At 47.5% G+C, this 24,997-nt stretch overlaps 1 protein-coding gene across 3 annotated transcripts; it reads left to right on the top strand.

The window, feature by feature from the left end:
• The first annotated feature begins 753 nt into the window (after nucleotides 1-753).
• hcfc1b (host cell factor C1b) lies at nucleotides 754-24,997 on the top strand. 3 transcript variants are annotated; one of them, XM_084366006.1, is made up of 32 exons: nucleotides 754-853; nucleotides 2,253-2,465; nucleotides 3,138-3,286; nucleotides 3,554-3,714; nucleotides 3,815-4,017; nucleotides 4,204-4,288; nucleotides 4,650-4,756; nucleotides 4,851-5,030; nucleotides 5,139-5,462; nucleotides 5,551-5,699; nucleotides 5,899-6,033; nucleotides 7,320-7,547; nucleotides 14,049-14,162; nucleotides 14,303-14,495; nucleotides 14,583-14,698; nucleotides 14,853-14,982; nucleotides 15,063-15,190; nucleotides 16,384-16,555; nucleotides 16,727-16,824; nucleotides 16,914-17,030; nucleotides 18,247-18,330; nucleotides 19,103-19,169; nucleotides 19,255-19,400; nucleotides 19,479-19,658; nucleotides 19,747-19,939; nucleotides 20,284-20,430; nucleotides 20,854-21,056; nucleotides 21,197-21,313; nucleotides 21,549-21,734; nucleotides 22,192-22,489; nucleotides 23,744-23,795; nucleotides 24,117-24,997. In XM_084366006.1, exons 1-32 carry the CDS (start codon nucleotides 769-771, stop codon nucleotides 24,154-24,156), a joined length of 4,800 nt encoding a protein of 1,599 aa, XP_084222132.1. In that variant the 5' UTR covers nucleotides 754-768; the 3' UTR covers nucleotides 24,157-24,997. The 3 variants fall into 3 exon arrangements, with proteins under 3 accessions (XP_084222132.1, XP_084222133.1, XP_084222131.1); XM_084366007.1 differs by having other exon boundaries at nucleotides 5,899-6,087; nucleotides 20,287-20,430; XM_084366005.1 differs by having other exon boundaries at nucleotides 5,899-6,087.

Raw genomic sequence — 24,997 nt, 5'->3', positions numbered from 1 at the left:
TCAGCAGTTCAATTTCTTACATTTAGGGATTGTGTGATTTATAAATGACAGTGTCTTTATATAAATTTACTTTGTAGGCAATTCTTGTTCAATAAATTACTTCCAAGGGCTGAAATCTGCTCAGTCGCTCTGACTCTCACCTCAGTCATAACAGTGGCATCGTTAAACAAATAAAAAGTTATGATTGACACATTTAGACCACAGTGAAAAGTAGTTATCAGTTTAGAAAAATCCACTTTGTATGACCTCAAAGTTTGTATTTCTATTTGTTACATTTGTGAGATTAAATATTAAAAATCACACCACATCCCATCTGCCCATTAAGAGGATTATCACAGTGTTATTTATGTGCAAAGTGGAAAAGTAGGGGGATCTCTTCTGCTTCAGTTTCATCAGCGACCAAGAACGCATGTGCAGCTTCTTCAGCCATAGCTCTCTGAACGTGTTGTGCACTGCAGGTAGCTACAGGTGGATCTGACAGGATGTAAATATTTCTGTGACTTCCTGTATTTTCTTTGACGGCGGCTGGAAACTGTCCGACTGGACTGCAGCTTGTTGTCAGCGCCCCCTGCTGCTGCCGCCTGGTCTCGTCCACCTTCCAGGCGAGGCGCAGTTCATCTCCAACGAGCCTGCTGTCGCGGTTAACGGCAGCGCGCCGCCATGTTTATTGAGGGAAGAGGTCGTTAGCTTCCCCAAAGCTAATTAGACATTAGCACTAGCGGGAATTAGCTGCTAACTGAAGCTAACAAGTCTGCTTGCTAATCTAAAATGCTAAGTAGCTGTTTGGGGAGCTGCTCCTCTCGGTCCGTCCAGCCCGGGTTACTGCCGGGATACACAACCAACCGAGAGACCGGTATTCACTCCGCAGAACACGGACCGTCCACAACGACAGCACAGATTAAAGTTCATTAGCATTAGCATAGCCGCCACACTGTTCGTTGTGTTTAGCATTAACTAGCCGTCTGGGGAGCTAGTTAGCCCACATGAGCAGAGTCCCTCTGTGTCATTCATTAAACTGCATTAACAACATGACTGTGGAGAAAATAAACTGTTTTGCTGTAACTGTCTGTGTCGGCTTGCTAACCCGAACCCCCTGACCCGGCCCTGACACTTGACTCGGGTGTGTTTAACACCTGTTTACCTGCCGGCTGGCCGAGGACGGTACCGAGCAGTCCGCTGTGCCTGTGCCGGACCCAGTCCAGCTCACTGACACGTTCACTGACAGACAGCAGATTTAACTGTTTTCATTCTGCGTTTCTTCTCTTACAAATATCCCTTTTCGCGTTTTCTGTAACGAACCTTCCATTTTTCAACATAATTGAACAGACTTGCAAAAAATGTTGAATCTCTGAGTGATTATATTCAAACTGTTTCTAATAAAGCTTGAACACGTCATCAGTATTAAATCAGACTTTATTCGGACTTTGTGTCCTCTTGGTTTATTTTCTCTCGATGGATTAACTGTCATCATTTCACTGATGTTAAAACGACTGTAACAAATAAACACTGCAGGCTGTCGGACCTGTCTGTGGCTAATGTTAGCTAGCTGATGAACGTGTTGTTAACGGGACAGGTCCGTATTAACTGTGTCGATCATTAAACGGTGCATCATGACGGACTGTGTGAAGCTGCGGTGGATCAGCTGTCTGTTAGCAGTTAGCCACCTAGCCGTCTGGCCTCTGCCATTTCCAGCAGCTCTGTATGTTTTGTTGGTTGCTGTTAGCAGCAAGATGGCGGCTCCCATCCCGGCGCACATATCTCCTGCTCTGCATATTAACAGCAGCTTTTAGCCCCCACAGTGTCCCCTCACACTGATGCATGGAGTAGCCGTGCATCGCAATCATCCGCAGCTGGATATGCATTTCTGTTTCTGCTGGTTTCTGTTAGCCTGAGCAGCTACCGGCGGCTTTCTACCGACTCTGCACAGCGTTCACCGGGCTAAATATGGCGGACTGTCAACTGCTGTGTCTAAGCTAGCTAACATCATATTGATCCCTCTCAAAATCACAGACTGTATCAGCAGAGGAGGATGTTTATTCACGTAGTTAAATAAAAGTTACTGAATCTGTTGCAGACAGTTGATCTCTCCTCGCAGAGAACTAGCAAGGCCAGCTAGCCTCACAGCCTCTGCCAAATTAGCCGGCTAGTTAGCAGGCTAATGCTAATTCTGAGCCGCTATTAGCCAGCCAGAGACAATTTTAAACTTTTTGACACAACTCTTGACTGAATTTGGATTTTTCTCCTTCGTCGAGGACCGGGAGCCGTCACCCCTGACACTAGCGTCATGGCAACCGAACCGGCGAGCCCCGTGGTGCTGCAGCCCCGCTGGAAGCGCGTCGTAGGCTGGACTGGGCCGGTGCCGCGGCCCCGGCACGGACACCGAGCCGTGACGATCAAGGAGCTAATGGTGGTGTTCGGCGGAGGGAACGAGGGGATCGTGGACGAGCTGCACGTCTACAACACAGGTTCCGGTTTAACTCTAAATATCTATGAGATATGAATGTTTGGGGAAATGATGAAGCTCCATGAAGAGGTGCTACCCGAGCTGCATTAGCCTCTCAATGCTAATTGTGATGAGCTAAGTTAAGCCGAAGAGCTAAAGGTTCACTGTTTTGGTTTTATTCAGTGGGTGTGACTGAAACTGAAGCGGGCTTTTGGGGTCAGAATGAAGTTTTAGCCTGCTAGGCTAGGTTAGCTTCTGCTAATTAAAGCTAACGAGCTAGCCGATGCTTAGAATGCTAACTGCATTAGCTGTTTGGCTAACGCAGCGGCTCTGGCAGAGAAAAATGGCGGGTTTTTACTGAAAACATTGCCGACGTCACCAGGACACGCCCCCTGCTGCTGCAGCACAGCAGATGAAAACAAACAGTTTAATTTATAATAATGTTCAGTGAGAGACGGAGCTCAGGTTCGGTTCTGTTCTGTCACAGCTGCACACTGTGGGTCAGAACTATGAGAAGTGAAGCCGTCTGATGAACACAACATGTATTTATATTAAATGTAATAACTGCAGGTGGTCCATCTCATCTTCTGACAGTCAGCTGATCAGATCAATGAACACGTCCTCACATGACACACCTGTAGTCCAACAGTCTAACAGGTCCCTTCTCTGTCTCCCCACCTGTCTCCCCACGCAGCTACCAACCAGTGGTTCATCCCTGCAGTGCGAGGGGACGTCCCCCCCGGATGCGCCGCCTACGGCTTTGTGTGCGACGGGACAAGGCTGCTGGTCTTTGGAGGGATGGTGGAGTATGGCAAATACAGCAGCGACCTGTACGAGCTGCAGGTCAGTGATGTCACTGCAGGGGGCGGAGCCTCAGTACACTGATGACAGTGTTGCTGCATCATGTGACCGGTGCTGCTGAGTCGGCGCTACACGTTGTGTTTTAGTGAAGCAGAGAGATTAAAGTGTATCTGACCTCATTGGCTCTGCTGCTGCTGTTGTTCAGTTAAACTTCATGATGCCGTGACTGTGGACGTGTGCAGGAGGAAGTGATGTTAGACAGGTGAGACAGGTGAACTCTGTATGTTACTGTTACTGTGTCTCGTCCAGGCGAGTCGTTGGGAGTGGAAACGTCTGAAGGCCAAGGCTCCAAAGAACGGCCCGCCCCCCTGCCCCCGCCTTGGACACAGCTTCTCTCTGATTGGTAATTCCTGCTACCTGTTTGGAGGACTGGCCAATGACAGCGAAGACCCCAAGAACAACATCCCCAGGTAGGGACCATCAGACTGCCCTCAGGTACCTGCAGCACCTCCACAAAAACATCCTGAACCTGTTGTGTGTGACAGCGTTAACACCACCTTTCCCCGTCAGGTATCTGAACGACCTGTACTGTCTGGAGCTGCGGCCCGGCTCCAGCGTGGTCGGCTGGGAGATCCCGCCGACGTCGGGTCAGCCGCCACCGCCCAGAGAGAGTCACACGGCCGTGGCGACGAGCGGCCGCAGAGACAACAGACTCATCATCTACGGAGGGATGAGCGGCTGCAGGCTGGGAGACCTGTGGGTGCTCGACATAGGTGAGACGGGGTGAGACAGGCTTGATGTAGGTGTGACAGGAGGTGAGACAGGCTTGATGTAGGTGAGACAGGAGGTGAGACAGGCTTGATGTAGGTGAGACAGGTGGTGAGTCAGTATTTCAGTCATCCCCCATGATGCTAAACTGTTCTGACTTCTGATTGGTTCCTGTCCTGGTGATGTCACAGACTCTCTGACGTGGAGTAAACCTGTCTTCAATGGAACCGCCCCCCTCCCCCGCAGCCTGCACTCTGCCACCACCATCAACAACAAGTAACTACACACAGACACACATACACTATACAGACACTACACACATTATTAAGGCATCTGTTAACCCGTCTCTCTTTCTGCCTCCACCTGTCTGTCTCTCTCTGCCTCTAACCGTCTGCCTATCTGCCTCCACCTGTCTGTCTCTCTCTGCCTCCACCTGTCTGTCTCTCTCTGCCTCTAACCGTCTGCCTATCTGCCTCCACCTGTCTGTCTCTCTCTGCCTCCACCTGTCTGTCTCTCTCTGCCTCCACCTGTCTGTCTCTCTCTGCCTCTAACCGTCTGCCTATCTGCCTCCACCTGTCTGTCTCTCTCTGCCTCTAACCGTCTGCCTATCTGCCTCCACCTGTCTGTCTCTCTGCAGGATGTATGTGTTTGGAGGGTGGGTTCCTCTGGTGATGGATGATGTCAAAGTGGCGACTCATGAGAAGGAGTGGAAGTGCACCAACACACTGGCCTGCCTCAACCTGGGTACACACACACACACACACACACACTGTTCAAAAAGTAGAAACATCAGGATGATGATGACCGTCTGTCTGTCCACCTGTCTGTCTGTGTGTAGACACGATGTGTTGGGAGACTGTCTTGATGGACAGTCTGGAGGAGAACGTCCCCAGAGCTCGAGCAGGTCACTGCAGCGTCGCCATCAACTCCAGACTGTACATCTGGAGTGGCAGGGACGGATACAGAAAGGCCTGGAACAACCAGGTGTGCTGCAAGGACCTGTGGTACCTGGAGACAGGTGAGGACGACTGTTTACTACTGTAACACCTGGAGACAGGTGAGGACGACTGTCCGATCTTTCCGTGTCACCTGTCCATCTGACCCTGTGTCACCTGTCTGTCCTCAGAGCGTCCCTGCGCTCCCTCTCGGGTGCAGCTGGTCCGGGCCAACACGTCGTCTCTGGAGGTGAGCTGGGGGCCGTCGCAGACTGCTGACACTTACCTGCTGCAGCTGCAGAAGTATGACATTCCCAGCACACCTGCAGCAGCCTCTCCTGCCTCTAGCTCCGCCCCCATCCCCACCGCCACACCTGGAGCCAGCTCTCCCAAGAGCACCGTCGCCATGACACCAGCAAACCAAACTCTCCCACTGTCCGGCATCGCACTGGTCCCCTCCCCCACTGCCTCCATACCACCTGGAAGCCCATTGGCTGCTGTGGCCAAAGCACCAGGTAGGTTTACACATCTGTACAGGTAGATGAGCAGGTGACAGAGCGGGTAGATGTGACTGTTCTTCACCCGTCTCCTTTATTTCTGCAGCTGTCCTGAAGGTGGCAGCAGCTCCAGGTACAGCAGGCGGTGCCTCTATCGTCACAGTGAGACAGGCCACGCCCAAATCCCCAGTTGCCGTGACGACACTTCCTGCAGGTGTTCGTATGGTCGTACCTGTTCAGGCCGGTCAGGGGACGGTAAAGAGATCTTTGTGATTCCTACCTGTTACCTCAGGGTCAGCTCAGTCCTGTAGAGTGACATCACTTCCTGTCGTCATGTGACTGAAATCAATATAAGTCATGAGATAACCAAACGATCTCCATGACAACTCAGGAACACCTCCAGCAGGGTACTGTCTCGTCTCACACCCCCCTCCTGCTTCCTGTCTGCTCTCAGCCAATAGGAAGCAGTCCTCAGATGAGCGGTATGGCGGCGTTGGCGGCAGCGGCTGCAGCGACTCAGAAGATTACGCCGTCCTCAGCGACGGTGCTGAACGTCCCGGCAGGAGCGACGATTGTGAAGACGGTGGCTGTGAGTCCAGGATCGAGCAGCCTGCCAGTCAAAGTGGCCGCTCCAGTGACGATGGTACATACAGTACACAGTTATGATACTCAGAGTACACGCTGGAGAGTACTCTGTCAGGGTACTGTTACTGAGAGTCCTGTTACTGAGAGTCCAGTTACTGAGAGTCCAGTTACTGAGAGTCCAGATACTGAGTCCAGTTACTGAGAGTCCAGTTACTGAGAGTCCAGTTACTGAGAGTCCTGTTACTGAGAGTCCTGTTACTGAGAGTCCTGTTACTGAGAGTCCAGTTACTGAGAGTCCTGTTACTGAGTCCAGTTACTGAGAGTCCTGTTACTGAGAGTCCAGTTACTGAGTCCAGTTACTGAGTCCAGTTACTGAGAGTCCAGTTACTGAGAGTCCTGTTACTGAGAGTCCTGTTACTGAGAGTCCTGTTACTGAGTCCAGTTACTGAGAGTCCAGTTACTGAGAGTCCAGTTACTGAGAGTCCAGTTACTGAGTCCAGTTACTGAGAGTCCTGTTACTGAGAGTCCAGTTACTGAATCCTGTTACTGAGAGTCCTGTTACTGAGAGTCCTGTTACTGAGAGTCCTGTTACTGAATCCTGTTACTGAGAGTCCTGTTACTGAGAGTCCTGTTACTGAGAGTCCTGTTACTGAGAGTCCTGTTACTGAATCCTGTTACTGAGAGTCCTGTTACTGAGAGTCCAGTTACTGAGAGTCCAGTTACTGAGAGTCCTGTTACTGAGAGTCCTGTTACTGAGAGTCCTGTTACTGAGAGTCCAGTTACTGAGAGTCCTGTTACTGAGAGTCCTGTTACTGAGAGTCCAGTTACTGAATCCTGTTACGGAGAGTCCAGTTACTGACAGCAGAGATCAGACGTCAGCCTGTATGAACCTGAGCAGCTTCGTATCCGTCTTATCTTCTGCTGCTGTTTGTCCTCACATGTCCTCGCTGCTGCAGCAGTGACATAAAGGATCCCAGAAGATGTGTCAGTGGTAACCCAGTTCTTAGTACACAAGAGGAACCATCAGAATAATCAGAATTTATCTTCATCCTCTTCACACCACCCTTAAACAAGGATACAGTAATGCACACAACAGGTCCACTTTAAATGAAAAGTTTATGAAACTACAACTAAAAACTACTAAATAAACAAAAATGAATGTTTGCAGCCAAGAACAGATAAATACAGTAAATACAGTGATGAACACCTGATCAATAAATAAAAGCAGGTGATGACTGAGTGAAGACTGATGACAAAGAAAGTCTCACAGGTCTTCTGTGTGTGTCTCAGGTGAGTAACCCGGCCACCCGCATGCTGAAGACTGCTGCTGCTCAGGTGGGCGTGGCTTCAGTTGTCTCCACCCCCAGCACCCCCAGCCGACCAATCATCACAGTCCATAAGTCTGGCACGGTGACGGTCTCCCAGCAGGCGCAGGTGGTCACCACGGTGGTGGGCGGAGTTACAAAGACCATCACTCTAGTTAACAGTCCACTCGGCGTGGGAGGAGGCGGAGCTCTGGTGAGTGATGTCACTTGTCTCATTAACATATCAAGTTTTATTAGGGCCCGAGCAGGAAACCTGCGAGGTCCCTATTGTTTTTGTAATGATTATTAGGGCCCGAGCACGAACTGTGTGAAGGCACTATTGTATCTGTAAGGATTTTTTTTCTTTCTTTCTTTTTCCTTCCATTCGACTGCATATTTGGCGGCCTGAACATACCCCAAAACTCACCAAACTCCGAAACATACGTCACATTTGAGTGCTGCTATTAGAATTCAAAATGATTGGGGGTAGGTGTGGCCAGGGGACTCCATAGCGCCACCTAACATCGATTTGTCCCTGCGACATTTTTCTCGGATTGTCATGAAATTCGCAGGACTGACGGGTCTCAAGGATTTAGCCAGGAATGATTTTTGTCTGAATTTTTGCCGCAACAGGAAGTTGGCCATCTTGAATGGCACATGACAATTTTCATTTTTCCAACGCTGTTTTCGGGACTTTAGGATGGTCGCAGACTCACCAAATTTGCTATGTAGCTTCTAACCCATGAGTACATTAATTCAATACCATAACTTCCCTCAGGCGCGGCACGACAGCTCAGTAGCACCCCCTAACACCCCCTCTTATGGCTTTTCCATTCTATACGGACCCATTTTCTATGCCTCGTACTTTAACCAACTCGTCCTACAGATTTAACACCACAGACTTCACATTCACTCAGTAGCATCCTCAGACCTTCAACAGCCTGCATTGTAAATGGTGGGCGTGGTGGTGCCGTCAATTTTGATCCTTCACCATAAGCAGGAAGTCCTTATAACTTCAACACTACATTTCCCATCTTCACCAAATTGGTCACACATGTAGAGGGGCTGGCCCTGAATACGTCTCTGCATCAATACTGTGTTAGGTGAAAAGATGGCTCTATAGCGCCCCCTGGAATATATCAAACTTGAAGTCCTGCCTCCTACATGCATGTACATGAATGAAATTCGGTATGCATATGTATCATGATCAGACGCACAAAATACCCCAGGCACCGAAACCCTCAGTCCAACAGGAAGTCGGCCATTTTTGGTTCACAGCTGCCATTTTGTCAAACTTGAAGCCCCACCTCCTACATGCACATACATGAACGAAATTTGGTAGGCATATGTATCATGACCAGATGCACAAAACTCTCTTAGACCGATGCCCTCAGTCCAACAGGAAGTCGGCCACTTTGGTTCAAAGTTCAGAACGTCGCCATTTTCTCCCATTTAAAACCCATTTTTGTGTCTCGTAGCTTAACTAACTCGTCTTACAGATTTCACACCACAGACTTTATATTCACTCAGGATCATCGTCAGACCTTGAAGATGAAAAGTTGTCGTTGTTGTTATTCCTGGTGAGCGTGGCGATGCGGTTAATTTCGATGACGGCCTTATGGCTTTTCCCATTCTGTACGAACAATAATTTCTAAGCCTCGTACTTTAACTAACTTGTCCTACAGATTTAACACCACAGACTTCACATTCACTCAGTAGCATCCTCAGACCTTCAACAGCCTGCGTTGTGCTTGGTGGGCGTGGCGGTGCGGTCAATTTGGATCCTTCGCCATCGCGCAGGAAGTCCTTATAACTTCCACATACAATTTCCCATCTTCACCAAATTGGTCACACATGTAGAGGGGCTGGCCATGATTATGTCTATGCATCAATACTGTGTTAAGTGAAAAGATGGCTCCATAGCGCCCCCTGGAATATTTCAAACTTGAAGCCCCGCTCCTACATGCACACATATTAACGAAAGTCGGTACACATATGTATCATGACCAGACGCACAAAGAAACCTCTTGGACACATACCCTCAGTCCAACAGGAAGTCTGCCATTTTGGTTCAAAGTTCAGAACGTTGCCATTTTCTCCCATTTAAAATCAATTTTTATGCCTCATAGCTTAACTAGCTTGTCCTACAGATTTACCACAGACTTCCCAGTCACTAAGTCTCATCCTCACACCTTCATGATGAAATGTTGTCAAAAGCTTTTGCCTACGTTATTCCTGGTGGGCGTGACGGTCCGACCTTTCAATGCTTGGCCAATGTTAGAGCCATGTCAATGTATGGTGTTTGTTGGACACAAACTGTCCACTAGGTGGCTATGTTGTGTTGTGGGTCACATGCACCTATTTAGGTAGGAACCTTTCCATGGCAGCACACACTGGACACAGGTAGTCAGCCTCATATCAATCAATCAGGCATCATTTATATAGCACATTTCATACAAATATAGTGTAGCACAAAGAGCTTCACACAATAAATCAAGCACAACAAAACAGAAGTGAAACCAAAAGACACACACACACACACACACTTTCTCTCACACATAACACATACATACATTTCTGACAGAAGCTTACCGAGACGCTACCTTTTGCTCAGCTATGTGCTGTGACGACAAACATCATCCAATTTACATGACATTCACAGGTTGTTTTCTCCAAATCATACATTACAACATGACATATAATTGATGGGTTAGCTCTAGGGCTACATACTGGACACAGGCAAACTTGCCCTCTGCGTCTGCCCTCCGACAGCGCCACGGCCCAACGTACATGGGGGGGGCTAGGGCCCGTTCATCGCTGCTTGCAGCTTTATATTAAAAAAAAAAAATGTATTTCTTTGTCCCAAATGATCGCATTTTTCACTATCTGAACATGGACGAAAACGCGATTTTATTTGGCAAACACATAAGGCTTGGTGAAAAATGTGATAATCTGTGGTCGTCGTGAACTTCCACCACTGGGTGGCGCTATAATCAAGGAAAGTGCGTTTTGGCTCATAACTCCCACATACTTTGTCGCAAATTCAAAAACCTTATATCCACGCGTTCCCTGAATTGTGTTGAATCTTGTGATCTAGGCCCATTTCCAGTTACCTAATTTTTTCGCAAATTCGCAAAATGTCGCAAACCTACTTTTGTTAACTCCTTCCAGGCGATTCCACCGATTTGCACGAAACTTTGCACACAGCATCTGTGGAGCCTCCTGACCTCCAGTTGTGCTAAGCATGTTGATATTCCAAAGATTACTCAAGTTATTAAATAACAACTTCCTGCAGATTTCGTACCAAACAGGAGGTGTTACATAACTCCACATTGGTTTGTCCGAATGAAATGAAACTCAGATTCCTACTTCCCCATGAGCCCCTAAGGCTCTGTGCTAAATTTGGGGCGATGACCACTAGGTGGCGCTCTTTAAAGTATTTTATTTCTCAACATCAGTTGGTCATATTAACACAAAATTTGGTACACTCATTGCCACTGCCCTCCTGAGGATAGCTGGTGAAGGTCTTACCCATTCGCCACTAGGTGGCGCTCTGGTGGCAGTCCAATTTTATTTTTGCCACTGTGCCCACACCATAACACTTATGGATATGAAATACCCCCCTTCATGCACATACATGAGCAAAATTTGGTACGCTTATGTATCATGTCCAGACCCACAAAAAACCCTCTTGAACCCATACCCTCAGTCCAACGGGAAGTCTGCCATTTTGGTTCAAAGTTGAGATTTCGCCGCCATTTTCACCCATTTCTATGCCTCGTACATTATTTAACTTGGCCTACAGATTAAATGCCACAGACTTCCCAGTCACTAAGTATCATCCTCATGCCTTGATGATGAAAAGTTGTAAAAAGCTTTCGCTTACGTTATTCCTGGTGGGCGTGACAGTGCGGTCAATTGCGATGACCCCCTTATGGCTTTTCCCATTTTGTAGGTACCCATTTCTAAGCCTTGTAAATTATTTAACTTGGCCTACAGATTTCACGCCACAGACTTCCCAGTCACTAAGTATCATCCTCATGCCTTGATGATGAAAGTTGTAAAAAGCTTTCGCCTACGTTGTTCCTGGTGGGCGTGACAGTGCGGCCAATTTCGATCCTTTGCCATAAGCAGGAAGTCCTTATAACTTCAACATACAATTTCCCATCTTCACCAAATTGGTCACACATGTACAGGGGCTGGCCCTGAATACGTCTACGCATCAATACTGTGTCATATCTATAGCGCCACCCACTGGACACAGGAAGTCACTGAATGTCTCACATGTTTTCAGTGACACGGATCCCATTTAGGTAGGAAATTTCCACAGGCAACGGGCGAGCACACATCTGAACACGGCAGTTTAGACATGCGTACACAATATTCGGGCAATGGGGCCGGGTAAGCGCCACACCCCGACGCGCGTGGACTGTGAGGGCCCGTTCATCGCTGCTTGCAGCTTTAATTTTCATTAAATCTGGAGTGTGTAAGTTATTTCTGGCGTCATTTGGTGAAAAATCAATAATAACCTTTCAGCATATTGTAATTCATAGTGTTATGACAGAACACTGGACTTCTGTGTCTCCTCTTGGCTCTGTGTTCAGGCTTTAAAAAATCAGTGCCGTGACGGCAGTGTTCAGCCAATCACAGTTCATTTTACAGAGCAAGCTGTTTTGGGTGTTCCTATTGGTTGCTCGACCAAAATTGATGCATGTTCACCTTCCATCGGTGGTGAAGATGCAAAGGCGGACGTCCAGGCAGGAAAAGCCGCTATCCCGGAATTACCAACAAAGGTATACACGGCTAAGCAAGCCAAAAAAAGGCAGCCGATGTAGAGAAACAAGAGTCTAAGAGGGAGAGTGACAATAGACGGAATAAATCGCGTGTAAACATTGGACAAGCAAATCCGAGGTGGAGAGAGCTTAGCGATAGCATCAGGCTGAAGTTGGACACTGAAGTTGCTGTTCTTCTCCTGGACAGGTGAGCCTCCGATGCAAGTTTTACGTAGCTGATAATCTAAATGTGTGGTAGTAATTGGCTGTGTAGTTGAAATGACCGTGAATCTAATAAAGCAGGCGGTTTGTGGTCACAATTGACGAGTAATGTTGTGAGTTGATTAGCTTTATGCTAACCGTAGCCAAAGGCTCACGACAGCTACAAGCAAGTCGGAGCCAAAGTCGACGTCAAATTTTTTTGTTTAAAATAAATGTACAAACAAATGTATTGTCAGTAGCGTTATACACGACATATAGAGGACGTGTGCCGTGTAGATATGGATGTGACAGTTATTATTTATTTTCAGGTTGCGGTGAAAAGAAAGAAGTGTCTGAATAAAGTGGTTGTCTCCGATAGTACGTGCATGTGGGGGTAATTGTTTACTTTAGCGTTATGTTTTATTATTCTTAGCATTCACACCTCTTTCCCGTGATGTATAAGTATCATGTCAGTATGACAAATATCGTAGCGTTATTAGTGCCAGACATGTAGGCTATGTCATGCTGAGACGTTAGCAAGAAATAATTGTTGTCGGTCTCTATCGCTCTTCTAAACGATGCAAAAGTAATGTTTGTTTGTTCATACGTTCGACTTGTTCACGAGAGAAAGGTAAAGTACTTTCTTACCTGTAATTCGGCCACGGCAAGTGTATGACAGAAAAGCTCCGATGTGAATATTCCTAGCGCTAGCGCGAGTCCACGAGGGTGCAAAGTGAAAGTGTGGAGCTACGGAGTCGTAACAGGGAGGGGAGGGGGGAGTGCAGTTGTTTCCATCCTAGTCTCATGCGTTTTTCACATATTCTACAAACTCCAGCTTTAAGAGACGGAAACAAACAGGAAGCTGCAACGTTTTCACGTCTGTAAGAGATTAATGGAGAATGATTAATCAATAACATCCACAGTCGGCAGCTCAACACTCAAAGGTCCAGTGTGGTGGATTTAGTGCCAGATTACAACCAACTGAACACCCCTCATCTCCTCCGCCCCTACAAACACAGTCTCTCTGTAGAGTCAGCGTTTGGTTTGACTCATCTGAGCTCCTGTAGAAACATGGCCGACTCTCTTGTAAAGAGTCTGAGTGAATCCTGAGCTCAGTGTCTCAGTGTTGCTGACCTGTTCAAGTTTGATGCTGCTGGACTATGTCCCTGCGCTCAGCTAACAGAGCTAACAGGGCTAACAGAGCTAACAGAGAGCTAATGTTTACAAATGAGTCCGCTGACAAACGGAAGCTTCAAAGACTTAAGACTTCTGAAAGAAAAGGCTGAGAACTAGTTTCAGATTTACACAATATGTTTGTGTCACGTCTTCATCTTCAACACCACAACATCGTCTTCATCCTCAACACCACCAAATCGTCTTCATCTTCCACGCCACAACATCGTCTTCATCTTACACGCCACAACATCGTCTTCATCTTCAACACCACAACATCGTCTTCATCCTCAACACCACCACATCGTCTTCATCTTACACGCCACAACATCGTCTTCATTTTACACGCCACAACATCGTCTTCATCTTCAACACCACCACATCGTCTTCATCCTCAACACCACCACATCGTCTTCATCTTACACGCCACAACATCATCTTCATCTTACACGCCACAACATCGTCTTCATCCTCAACACCACCACATCTTCTTCATCACAGACTCCTCTCCTCTCCTCGACTCACTGATACAAACTTTTGTAATTAATTAAATCCTTCCTGTGTTTCAGATTGGTAACCTTGGTAACCTGGGGAAGGTGGTGTCAGTGGTTCAGACCAAACCAGTTCAGAGTGGATCCATTACTGGTCAGGCTGGGAGCAGCCCAGTGACCCAGATCCTCCAGGTACTGGTGACTGACGACAAGTGAGGAGGAGAGGGTGATACCAGCAGAGACACTAACACCTGTCTGTCTGTCTCTCTGTCTGTCTCTCTGTCTGTCTGTCTCTCACTCTGTCTGTCTCTCACTCTGTCTCTCTGTCTCAGACGAAGGGCACTCTCCCAGCAGGAACCATCCTGAAGTTGATGACATCAGCAGATGGTAAACAGACGACCCTCCTCAGCACCGCGCAGGCCGGATCCAACAAATCCACCATCCTGGGCGTTGCCCCAGCAACCTCCAAGCCTGGGACCACCATCATCAAGACCATCCCAGTGTCTGCACTGCAGGGGGGGGCAGGTACCATGAAAAACCCACACCTGAACACCTAAGCTGCTTTTCATTTAACACCTAATGACTGACTGAGTGAAGCTCCGCCCCCTACAGGTGCCAACAGTCCAATCACCCTCCTGACCACCAAGATGGTCACACCAGGAAGTGGCAGCAAGATCCTCACCACTGTCCCCAAAATCAGTGCCGCCGGCCAGCAGGGCCTCACACAGGTAACACACACACACACACAGGTCATACACACAGGTAACACACACACACACACACACACACACACACAGGTCACACACACAGGTAACCTGCCGTTACCCATAATCCCCTGTGTGTAGGCTCATGTGTTCTGAGCTCTCGTGCTCGTGTGTCCAGGTGGTGCTGAAAGGAGCTCCGGGGATGCCTGGCACCATCCTCAGGACCGCCCCAATGGGCGGAGTCAGACTGGTGTCACCTGTGGCAAACAAACCCACCGTCACCACGCTGGTCGTCAAGGGAACCACAGGTAAGCACAGGTCAGATGCCCGTCAGCTGTAACCGCCCTGCACTGAGCCGGCCTCCATCAGTCTGTCTCTGTCTCTGCAGGTGTGTCCACGCTGGGGACCCTAACAGGTAGTGCCTCCCTGGCCACGCCCATCACCACCCGGCCATCCATCGCTAATCTGTCCAGCCAGGTTACCACGGCAACTGCAGCGGCAACAGGACCTAAACAGGTACTGATGTAATACTGTAGTCGTAGTGTAGTAATACTGTAGTAGTAATGTAGTAATACTGTAGTAGTAGTAGTAGTGTAGTAGTAATGTAATGATACTGTAGTAGTAGTGTAGTAATACTGTAGTGATACTGTAGTAGTAGTGTAGTAATACTGTAGTAGTGCTATAGTAGTAGTGTAGTAATACTGTAGTAGTGCTATAGTAGTAGTGTAGTAGTAGTTATACTGTAGTAGTAGTGTAGTAGTATTGTAATGATACTGTAGTAGTAGTGTAGTAATATGTAGTAATACTATAGTAGTAGTAATGGTAGTAGTGTAGTAATACAGTCGTAGTAGTAGTAGTGTAGTAATACTGTTGTAGTAGCAGTAGTGTAGTAATACTGTAGTAGTAGTAGTTGTGTAGTAATACTGTAGTAGTTGTGTAGTAATACTGTAGTAATACTATAGTAGTAGTGTAGTAGTAGTAGTGTAGTAATACTGTAGTAATGCTGTAGTAGTAGTGTAATACTGTAGTAGTAGGGTAGTAATACTGTAGTAGTATTGTAGTAGTAGGGTAGTAATACTGTAGTAGTAGTATAGTAGTAGTAGTTTAACGATACTGTAGTAGTGCTATAGTAGTAGTACTGTAGTAGTAGGGTAGTAGTAGTAGTGTAATGATACTGTAGTAGTGCTATAGTAGTAGTACTGTAGTAGTAGTGTAGTAATACTGTAGTAGTGTAGTAATACTGTAGTAGTACTTTTGTAGTAGTACTGTTGTAGTAGTAGTACTGTAGTAGTAGTGTAGTAGCACTGTAGTAGTAGTACTGTAGTAGTACTGTAGTAGTAGTAGTAGTAGTGTAGTAATACTGTAGTAGCACTGTAGTAGTAGTAGTAGTGTAGTAATACTGTAGTAGTACTGTAGTAGTAGTAGTGTAGTAATACTGTAGTAGCACTGTAGTAGTAGTAGTAGTAGTGTAGTAATACTGTAGTAGTACTGTAGTAGTAGTGTAGTTGTGCTATAGTAGTAGTACTGTAGTAGTAGAACTGTAGTAGTGTAGTAGTAGCACTGTAGTAGTAGCACTGTAGTAGTAGTGTAGTAGCACTGTAGTAGTACTCTAGTAGTAGCACTATAGTAGTAGTGTAGTAGCACTGTAGTAATACTGTAGTAGTAGTTTGGTGTAGTACTCTAGTAATACTGCAGTTTTGTCCCATCAGGTAACTCTGATCACGACTCCAAGCGGCGCCGAGGCTCAGCCACTGGTCCAGGATCTGCCCGTCACCATCATGGCTTCTCCTACTTCAGAAGAACCTGGAAGTACTATAAGTACTACTACAAGTACTACGACTACTGCAGGGGAAGAGGCTGGAGACACTGCAGCTGCTACAGGTACAGAAACTACTGTTAGTACTACTGCTGCAGATACTAGTATTAGTTTCAGTCAGTGTACAGGATACAAAGAGTAGTAGTACTGCAGTATTACCACTAGTACTGCAGTAAACTGTTGCAGACATAACCAGGTGTGTTGATGATGTCACTGTGATGCTGATGATGCTGCAGTGATGCTGGTCTGCTCCAACCCGCCCTGCGAGACGCACGAAACCGGCACCACCAACACCGCCACTGTGGCCGCCTCCAGCATGAGCCGAACGCTGCAGGTGAGCTGCTGCTCCACGTATGATACCCCATCAATACACAGGCGCCAAGTATCAATACTGTGTGTGTGTGTGTGTGTATGTGTGTGTAGTCTCCACATCCTGTCAGTCTGAATGGAGAGAACACCTGCTCCAACCCGCCCTGCGAGACGCACGAGACAGGAACCACCAACACTGCGACCACAGCTGGAGCAGGAGGACTCCGACAGGTGAGAGAACTGTGCAGGTGTGTCTGTGTTGACTGTACAGGACGCAGATTTGTGTACTTGAGAAACACCCTGATGTTTACTGCACTGGCCACGCCGTGAGCCTTCTGCACATACTCAGCTGACCCAGAATGCATTGTGTTAGCAGACGGTTCGAGTTTTATTTACAACCTTGTATTTATTTCATCACAAGCTTCACGTCTGAGAATATTTTAGATCAACTGCAGGTCTGGTCAGTTTGATGAATTATAAAAACTCCCTGATGTGTATGTGGCGGTTGCTAACGTTAACCAGCTAGCAGCCAGCTAAACCCCAGTTACAACCGGACCAATCACGGCCGCAATACATTTGTTTCAGCAGCGCCTCAGAAGCAGCTCTCGGCTCTGCTCTACACAGAATATACACTCTGTTTCTGACGGAAGAGGACCGCAGCCGTCAGTCTGCACGGAGTGGATCGAGCCAAACAGGAAGTCATGCAGTTCAACGGCAAAGTGCATCCAGTCCATTTTCAAAATAAAGCACTGCCAAACCGGCAGCTACAGCACAAAAAGTCAGCAATGTTAATAACAAACACACTGTAGACAGACAAGTAATGTAACGATTTAACTACGTAGCTGCTGAACCACAGGAGCAGAACCAGAATCAAGGAGAAATGATGAAATACACAATCTGAGCAGGTCAACACCATCGGGCTGACATGACGCTCCCAGCAGGAGGACGGAGCAAAACAGCCTCACACACACCAAGTGACAGAGACCTGGTGGAGTCCAGCCTGACCCGTCTGCTTGTTAAGACGTCCAGACCGTAGCTTCTCACACGGTTCTGATTCTGACCGTTACTTCACCTTCATACTTTACACTTAAAAATCAAAGCTGAACCACAAACAGTCTTTACCTCCAGATAACACTGGAACATGTTGGGCCACATGGAGCGGTGGACGTCATGTTGGTGAGATGGTAATGTGATCCATTCAGTCCTTGTTGCTTCACTTGAGTTGGGTGTGAAGGCTCTGCTGGTGATCATGTTTAACGGTCTGTCAATCTGCAGTTTATACTGATGGGGTGTGTGTGTGTGTGTGTGTGTGTGTGTGTGTGTGTGTGTGTGTGTGTGTGTGTGTGTGTGTGTGTGTGTGTGTGTGTGTGTGTGTGTGTGTGTGTGTGTGTGTACCTCCGTGTGTGTGTGTGTGTGTGTGTGTGTGTGTGTGTGTGTGCACCTCCAGGTGTGCTCCAACCCACCGTGTGAGACTCATGAGACAGGAACCACCAACACTGCCACCACAGCTGGAGCTGGAGGACTCAGACAGGTGAAGCAACGCTAGGGATGCGCCGATCCAATGTTCAGTATCGGTATTGGTCCGATATTGCCCAAAATCACTGGATCGGATATCGGAGAGGGGAAAATGTATAATCCGGTCTGATTCATCGGCCTAAACTCTCCCATAAATACTTAAACTATGAGAGCAGCATGTGTCGCATGACCAGCTGGGGCGAGCCTGAGTGAGACTGTCATCCGTTTTACCACCAGCACGTTTGGCAGCGCCGAGTCGAACCGATTAGAGCCGACCTGCGGATGTAATGGATAAACGGCACAAGTGTGCGAGTTCATTGTAAAACGTTGACATGTGGAGCTCAGACTGAGTCCAGTGTCGTCACTCAGTCTGACAGCAGACTGGACCGACTCTGAGCAGCCGGTGGCTCACACACTGCTGGTGTCTGCTCGTCGTTGAGGTTCAGACTACACTGATGCTCAAAGTTCTGTGTGTAAAGACATCAAATAAGAAGAAGCGGCACTGCTGCAGAGCTGAGTCAGGATGTCGCCTCTGTAAGAAGAATATTTGATCTAAATGTTTAAACATGTTTAAATGTTACAGGTGAAACAAAGATGTGTTCTCTGTAGCTTTGTTGTTTAAGAGAGGGGGAGGCTGCATCAGACTGGTATCGGTATCAGCAGATACTCTGTGTTGTCTTATCGATATCTGGCATTAAAAAGCGGTACGGACCCAGCTCACCTGACTGCACACAGGTGCACTGATGATCAGTGATTGGTTAAAACCTGAGCTCTGTTTGTGCCACCAGGTGTGCTCCAACCCTCCATGTGAGACTCACGAGACAGGAACCACCAACACTGCCACCACAGCTACAGGTGAGCTGCTCTCACACCTGTCTTCTGTCTGCTCACAGTCAAATCTACCGCTCACGTGACATCACTGCCTGTCCTTTGTCTCCAGCTCAGCAGGGTGGAGACAGTCTGCAGGGAGACTCCACAGACCCATCCTCCACCTCCTCTGACCCCGCCTCCTCCACCACAGCCAGTCAGAGCAGAGCTGTTACCACAGTTACACAGGCCACACCCACCCCTGGACCATCCATACCTGTAAGTGACACACACACACACATACACACACACCATCGTCATTGCTGATGTCCCATGATTCCCTCTGTCTGTCTGCAGGAGATCACCTCATTGGTCGGAGAGGGCAGGGCGGAGTCTTCGGAGGCGGAGGCTGTTGCCATGGTGATGGCAGCAGAGGGGGAGGAGCCTATGCAGACAGACAGACAGTCAGAGTGTGTGATGTCATCAGCAGTGTCTGTGTTACAGGTTCATGTGGAGGGCAGTGAGGCAGCAGCACAGGTACACACACACACACACACACACACACACACACACACACACACACACACACACAGTGAGATGACCAATCAGCTTGTCGCTCTGTCAGATGGAGTCCTCAGACAGCGGTCTTCCTCAAGAGCTGATGTCATCAGAAGGGGATGGAGGTGTAGTGGTCTCCGGGGCAACGACCCTGATGGTGACAGGACTGACTCCAGATCAGCTGGCTGTTACCACAGCAACGGAGGAGGCAGTTCAGCAGGCGACGATACAGGCAGTCCTACAGGCAGCAGGACACATGGGTACAATACTAACACACTAACACACACACACAGTGAGTCCGTCCAACCACATCAACACATTAAACACTCACAGCGTCTGTGTGATGATGTCACCATCTGCCTGTTACTGTTGTGTTTGTGTTTGTTCACCTTTCGACACACAAAAACGTTCAGACAGGATGAATCACACACGTAAGAGTCGTCCCCACACACTGAAGACAACGTGTGTGTGTGTGTGTGTGTGTGTGTGTGTGTGTGTGTGTGTGTGTGTGTGTGTGTGTGTGTGTGTGTGTGTGTGTGTGTGTGTGTGTGTGTGTGTGTGTGTGTGTGTGTGTGTGTGTGTGTGTGTGTGTGTGTGCGAGAAGCAGACGGCTCAGTGGATCAGTCCATCCCCATCGTCCTGACCCAGCAGGAGCTGGCAGCTCTGGTCCAACAACAGCAGCACCTGCAGGACATCCACAACCAACCAGAACCAGCAGAACCAGAACCACAGCACAGCAGCATTCCCACAGGTACACCTGCAGTGATGTCACAGTGATGTGGTGTCTCTCACCTCCTGTGGGAACAGATCCAAAGGTTCAGAGCAGAACATGAATATTAACATAACACCCTCCAACAAACGGAATTCAACACTAAATGGGACAAATGGACAACGTATAAATCTCACTGCAGAGGCGCCAATGAAGTTAAAAACATTGTAATACCACAACAAAAGTCATGTATCCCTCTGACACTGCTGTTTTTCTTTCGTGTTTTTTTTTCTCCTTAAAATTGAATAAAGAATGAGTGATAAAAAATAAAAAATAAAAAAAACATAACACCACCTGCAGACATCAGGTGCTGATCGTCACTGCAGCTTTAAGTCACAGTTCTATGATGTCATTACTGTCCACTGACAGGATTCAATAAAGTTTTTAAATCCTCCTGTTTCCCAGAGGGCCTTGCTCCAGCAGACAGCCTGAATGATCCGGCAGCAGACAGTAACGGACACGAGCTGACATCATCAGCAGTGACGAGCGCTGTGGCCCGATTGGCCAGTACATTTGGTCCCGCCCCTTCTCTGACAGCGAGCCCGGCTAAAAGTCAAACCGCTGCTGCGCTCGCTGAGGGGACCAATGGCATTGCAGCAACTGCAGGGGTGAGACACAGTGCTGCAGAGCAACAACAGTGTGATGCTAACAACATGCTAACTCTGTGTGTGTGTGTGTGTGTGTGTGTGTGTGTGTGTGTGTGTGTGTGTGTGTGTGTCTGTGGGTGTGTGTGTGTGGGGAGGAGCAGGGCGTCCAGGTGAGGTCGGTGGTGAGGGACGGTCAGTGGTTCGACGTTGGAATAGTGAAAGTGACCAACATGGTGGTGTCACATTACTACGTCCCCTACGACGACAACATGGCCGACGTAAGAACTGAAAATCAATCCATTGATCAATCCATGACTCTTAATGTGGCGGGGCTCAGTCAGGAACAGGGTCCAGGTCTAGCAGGACCTTTATTAAAGATCTTGATTCAACAGGAACCACAGATCCATTTTCAAAATAAAAGCATAATTGACCTTCAAAATTAACTTCACCTGCTTGAACATCATCTCATCAACGGGTGATTGATGGTGTTATTGATGATGTCTCCACCTGCAGGATGACTCAGGTGTGATGCCGGACTATAGTCAGATGAGGAAGGTGGAGCTGCAGCCGGGGACGGCCTATAAGTTTCGGGTGGCAGGGATCAATATCTGTGGCCGTGGAAACTTCTCGGATGTGTCGGCATTTAAAACGTGTCTTCCTGGTTTCCCCGGAGCACCATGTGCCATCAAGATCAGCAAGGTGAGACTCACTTCCTGTGTGTAAGTCCATCAGAACCAGCAGGATGTGTTACTGATCAGAGACCAGCAGGATGTGTTACTGATCAGAGACCAGCAGGATGTGTTACTGATCAGAGACCAGCAGGATGTGTTACTGATCAGAGACCAGCAGGATGTGTTATTGATCAGAGACCAGCAGGATGTGTTACTGATCAGAGACCAGCAGGGTGTGCTATTGATCAGAGACCAGCAGCATGTGTTACTGATCAGAGACCAGCAGGGGCAGCATGTTCACTCTGATTCTTCTTCTTCTGTTTGAATCAGCTGTTCTCCTCTCTGTGATGATCAGTCAGTCTCACTGCAGCCTCAGCTCTGATAAGTCAGCTGATCCTCAGTATTGATCTGGTCTCATGTGGTCTGATGATCAACAGCCGGTTTCATGATCTTTGAACTCTTCACCTCTGACTCTGGTTCTGCAGAACCTGGATGGGGCTCAGCTCACCTGGGAGCCTCCTGCCGTCACGTCGGGGAAGATCACCGAGTACTCGGTATACCTGGCCATCCAGTCCAGCCAGGCCACCTCTGGTTCAGGTTCTGGTCCGGCCCAGCTGGCCTTCATGAGGGTCTACTGCGGTCCCAACCCATCCTGCCTGGTCCAGGCCTCCAGCCTCGCCAACGCTCACATCGACTACACCACCAAGCCCGCCATCATCTTCCGCATCGCCGCACGCAACCAGAAGGGCTACGGGCCGGCCACGCAGGTCCGGTGGCTACAAGGTGAGAATGATGAAGAACAGAAGGAAGACAGGCTGGGGACAGGAACCAGGGGACAGGAACCAGGGGACAGAATTCAAATAAGATGATGTTAATTATTAATAGGGCCGGGACTCGATAAAAAAAATGTATCTAATTAATTAGAGGCTTTGTAATTAATTAGTCGAAATTAATCGCATTTTTAATCGCATATAAATATTTGACCTGAGAACAGTGAGAAGCACTTTTTTTCATATGGGTTTTAGTATACCATTGAATAATGACTGAATACATGAGCTTAAGCAACAAAACATTGTTTATTTTTTTTCAAGGTGGTACTTAACCAAGACCAACAGACTAGGGATGCAAATTATTGATTAATTCATTAATCGTTAGTTGATGGACCTTATCGATCGATTAACGATTACCTGATAAGATGCGATTTTCCTGAGAACCTAAATTTAAGGGGAAAATTTAAGCTGAACACTCCTTATACAGGACTCTAGTTTGTTAGTTTATTTTTAGAGCACAGCACAATGAAACATGTTTCAGTAACACGTTATTTGGTAAATGGTCTTTCCTGCCACTACACTATGATGATTACTGTATTTAACTACTTAAATCACAGTAGCATAAACTGACTTGTTGAACTCAGCCTGATGTAAACATTAATAAAACACAGGCAGCACTATGTTTTCCCTGTGTGATGTTCAGGGACAGGTCAGGACAGTCTGAAGACAGAGAGCTCTGAGGTTGAAGTCTTATGCACCGTGAGACAGTGACAGGTCTGTAGGCTACCTACGTCCTGACCACATGTCAGCTGTTCAGCTGCAGCAGAGGAAACTCCGCTGTTCTCAGCTCCACTGCGACGAGCGCTTTTTAAACAGTAGCGACCGGCTAAACTACGGGAGGATCCTGTAAACCGGCGTAAATCCAGTGTGTTTATCAAAGCTTGGTCGCAGCGCTGAGGCACCGGGTCGGTTTGAGCTGCGTTCAGGCGACATTAAAACTTTATAGATCCATGGGCAGTGATCAGTGTCGGCGGCTCTTTAACTCGTTAAATAATTGTGCTCCAGTATAATCGGTACGCCTGAAACTCATCCAGTGAGAAACGTTCCGCGGTGCAAAAAAAAGTGCGATTAAAATGCGTTAATTTTTTTAAGCGTTAATTTTTGTGTAATTAATTCATCTTAATTAACGCGTTAAAGTCCCGGCCCTAATTATTAATAATCATTTTATTTGTGATGTTCTTCTGAACGATGTGTTTGTCTCCTGTAGAAAAAGAGTCGAGTAAAGCAGCTGTGAAGAGAGCGGGAGCTGCTGCTGATGGGTGAGATGATTTTATTCACATGAAGAAGAACTCAGTCCAACAGTGTGAGAGCAGCAGCACCAGTCTCATCACATACGTCTGATTTATTACATATTCATTATTAATGTCACAATATCTCAGTTTGTCCTCCTTCATCACCTCCAGCTGCATGAGTCCACAAGTCAGTGTAAAACCTGCTGGCTCATATTATGACAGCTGCTTCCTGTGATGTCAGTGTTCCACAGAGCTTCCTGTGATGTCACAGTGTTCCACAGAGCTTCCTGTGATGTCACAGGAAGTCCTTTTTTTAACTCTCATCACTGTTTTGTTCTGTTTCTTCAGTAAACCGGTCGGACCAAAGAAGTTCAAAACCGACCAATAGGAGGAGCCAGCGTTCTGCTGAAGACTGTGATTGGTGACTGTGGTATTAAGTCCCACCCTGCAGCTGGTTACCATGTCGACAAGGAGGAGGCGGGGCTCTGGCAGCTTCCTGTCCCACAGGAAACAAAGAGTCAACAACTTTTGGAAAAAATAAAGTTTATACAATGTAGATCTGTCTCTCTATCTCTCTGTCTCTGTCTCTGTCTCTCTATCTCTGTCTGTCTCTGTCTGTCTCTCTCTGTCTCTCTCTGTCTGTCTCTCTCTGTCTGTCTCTGTCTCTCTCTGTCTCTGTCTCTCTCTCTGTCTGTCTCTCTGTCTCTGTCTGTCTCTCTATCTCTCTCTGTCTGTCTCTTTGTCTCTCTGTCTCTCTCTGTCTGTCTCTCTCTGTCTGTCTCTGTCTGTCTCTGTCTCTCTGTCTCTGTCTCTCTCTCTGTCTGTCTCTCTGTCTCTGTCTGTCTCTCTCTCTGTCCCTCTGTCTGTCTCTTTGTCTCTCTGTCTCTCTCCCACACACATCTGTCAGTGTCTCTTGCCCTCTCTGAGGTCATGATGAAGGTCAAAGGTCACGGTGCTGTCTGGAGGCGGAGTCTCTATGGGGGCGGGGTTTAAACCAGCTCTGTTGTAAATAATTTTCTTTCTGTAGCATCAAAATATTTAGTTTTTCCTTTTTTATGAATGTCTGTAAGAAAACAATTATTTCTTCTGTTGCTGATGACGCAGTGATGCAGCTCCGCCATCTTCAGTGTGTCTGAGCAGGAAGTGAATGTTTTTTCAGCTGTTTGAAATTGAACCTGTTGTTTGTGAATATTCTCTGGAACAATAAAGATTTTTAGAGCATTTTTCTA

This window comes from Pagrus pagrus, assembly GCF_965226575.1.
Source record: "Pagrus pagrus genome assembly, chromosome: 11".
In the NCBI taxonomy this organism is placed as follows: Eukaryota; Metazoa; Chordata; class Actinopteri; order Spariformes; family Sparidae; genus Pagrus; species Pagrus pagrus.
The sequence above is the reverse complement of the archived record's forward strand: the minus strand, read 5'-3'. Positions and strand labels throughout refer to the sequence as shown.

Excerpts from the sequence above, each read along its gene's own strand:
- hcfc1b (XM_084366005.1), top strand. The coding sequence starts at position 769 with ATGCTAAGTAGCTGTTTGGGGAGCTGCTCCTCTCGGTCCGTCCAGCCC. Across the intron at positions 5,700-5,898 it reads TTCAGGCCGGTCAGGGGACG|CCAATAGGAAGCAGTCCTCA; the intron begins GTAAAGAGATCT and ends GTCTGCTCTCAG. Across the intron at positions 15,191-16,383 it reads CGGCAACAGGACCTAAACAG|GTAACTCTGATCACGACTCC; the intron begins GTACTGATGTAA and ends TTGTCCCATCAG.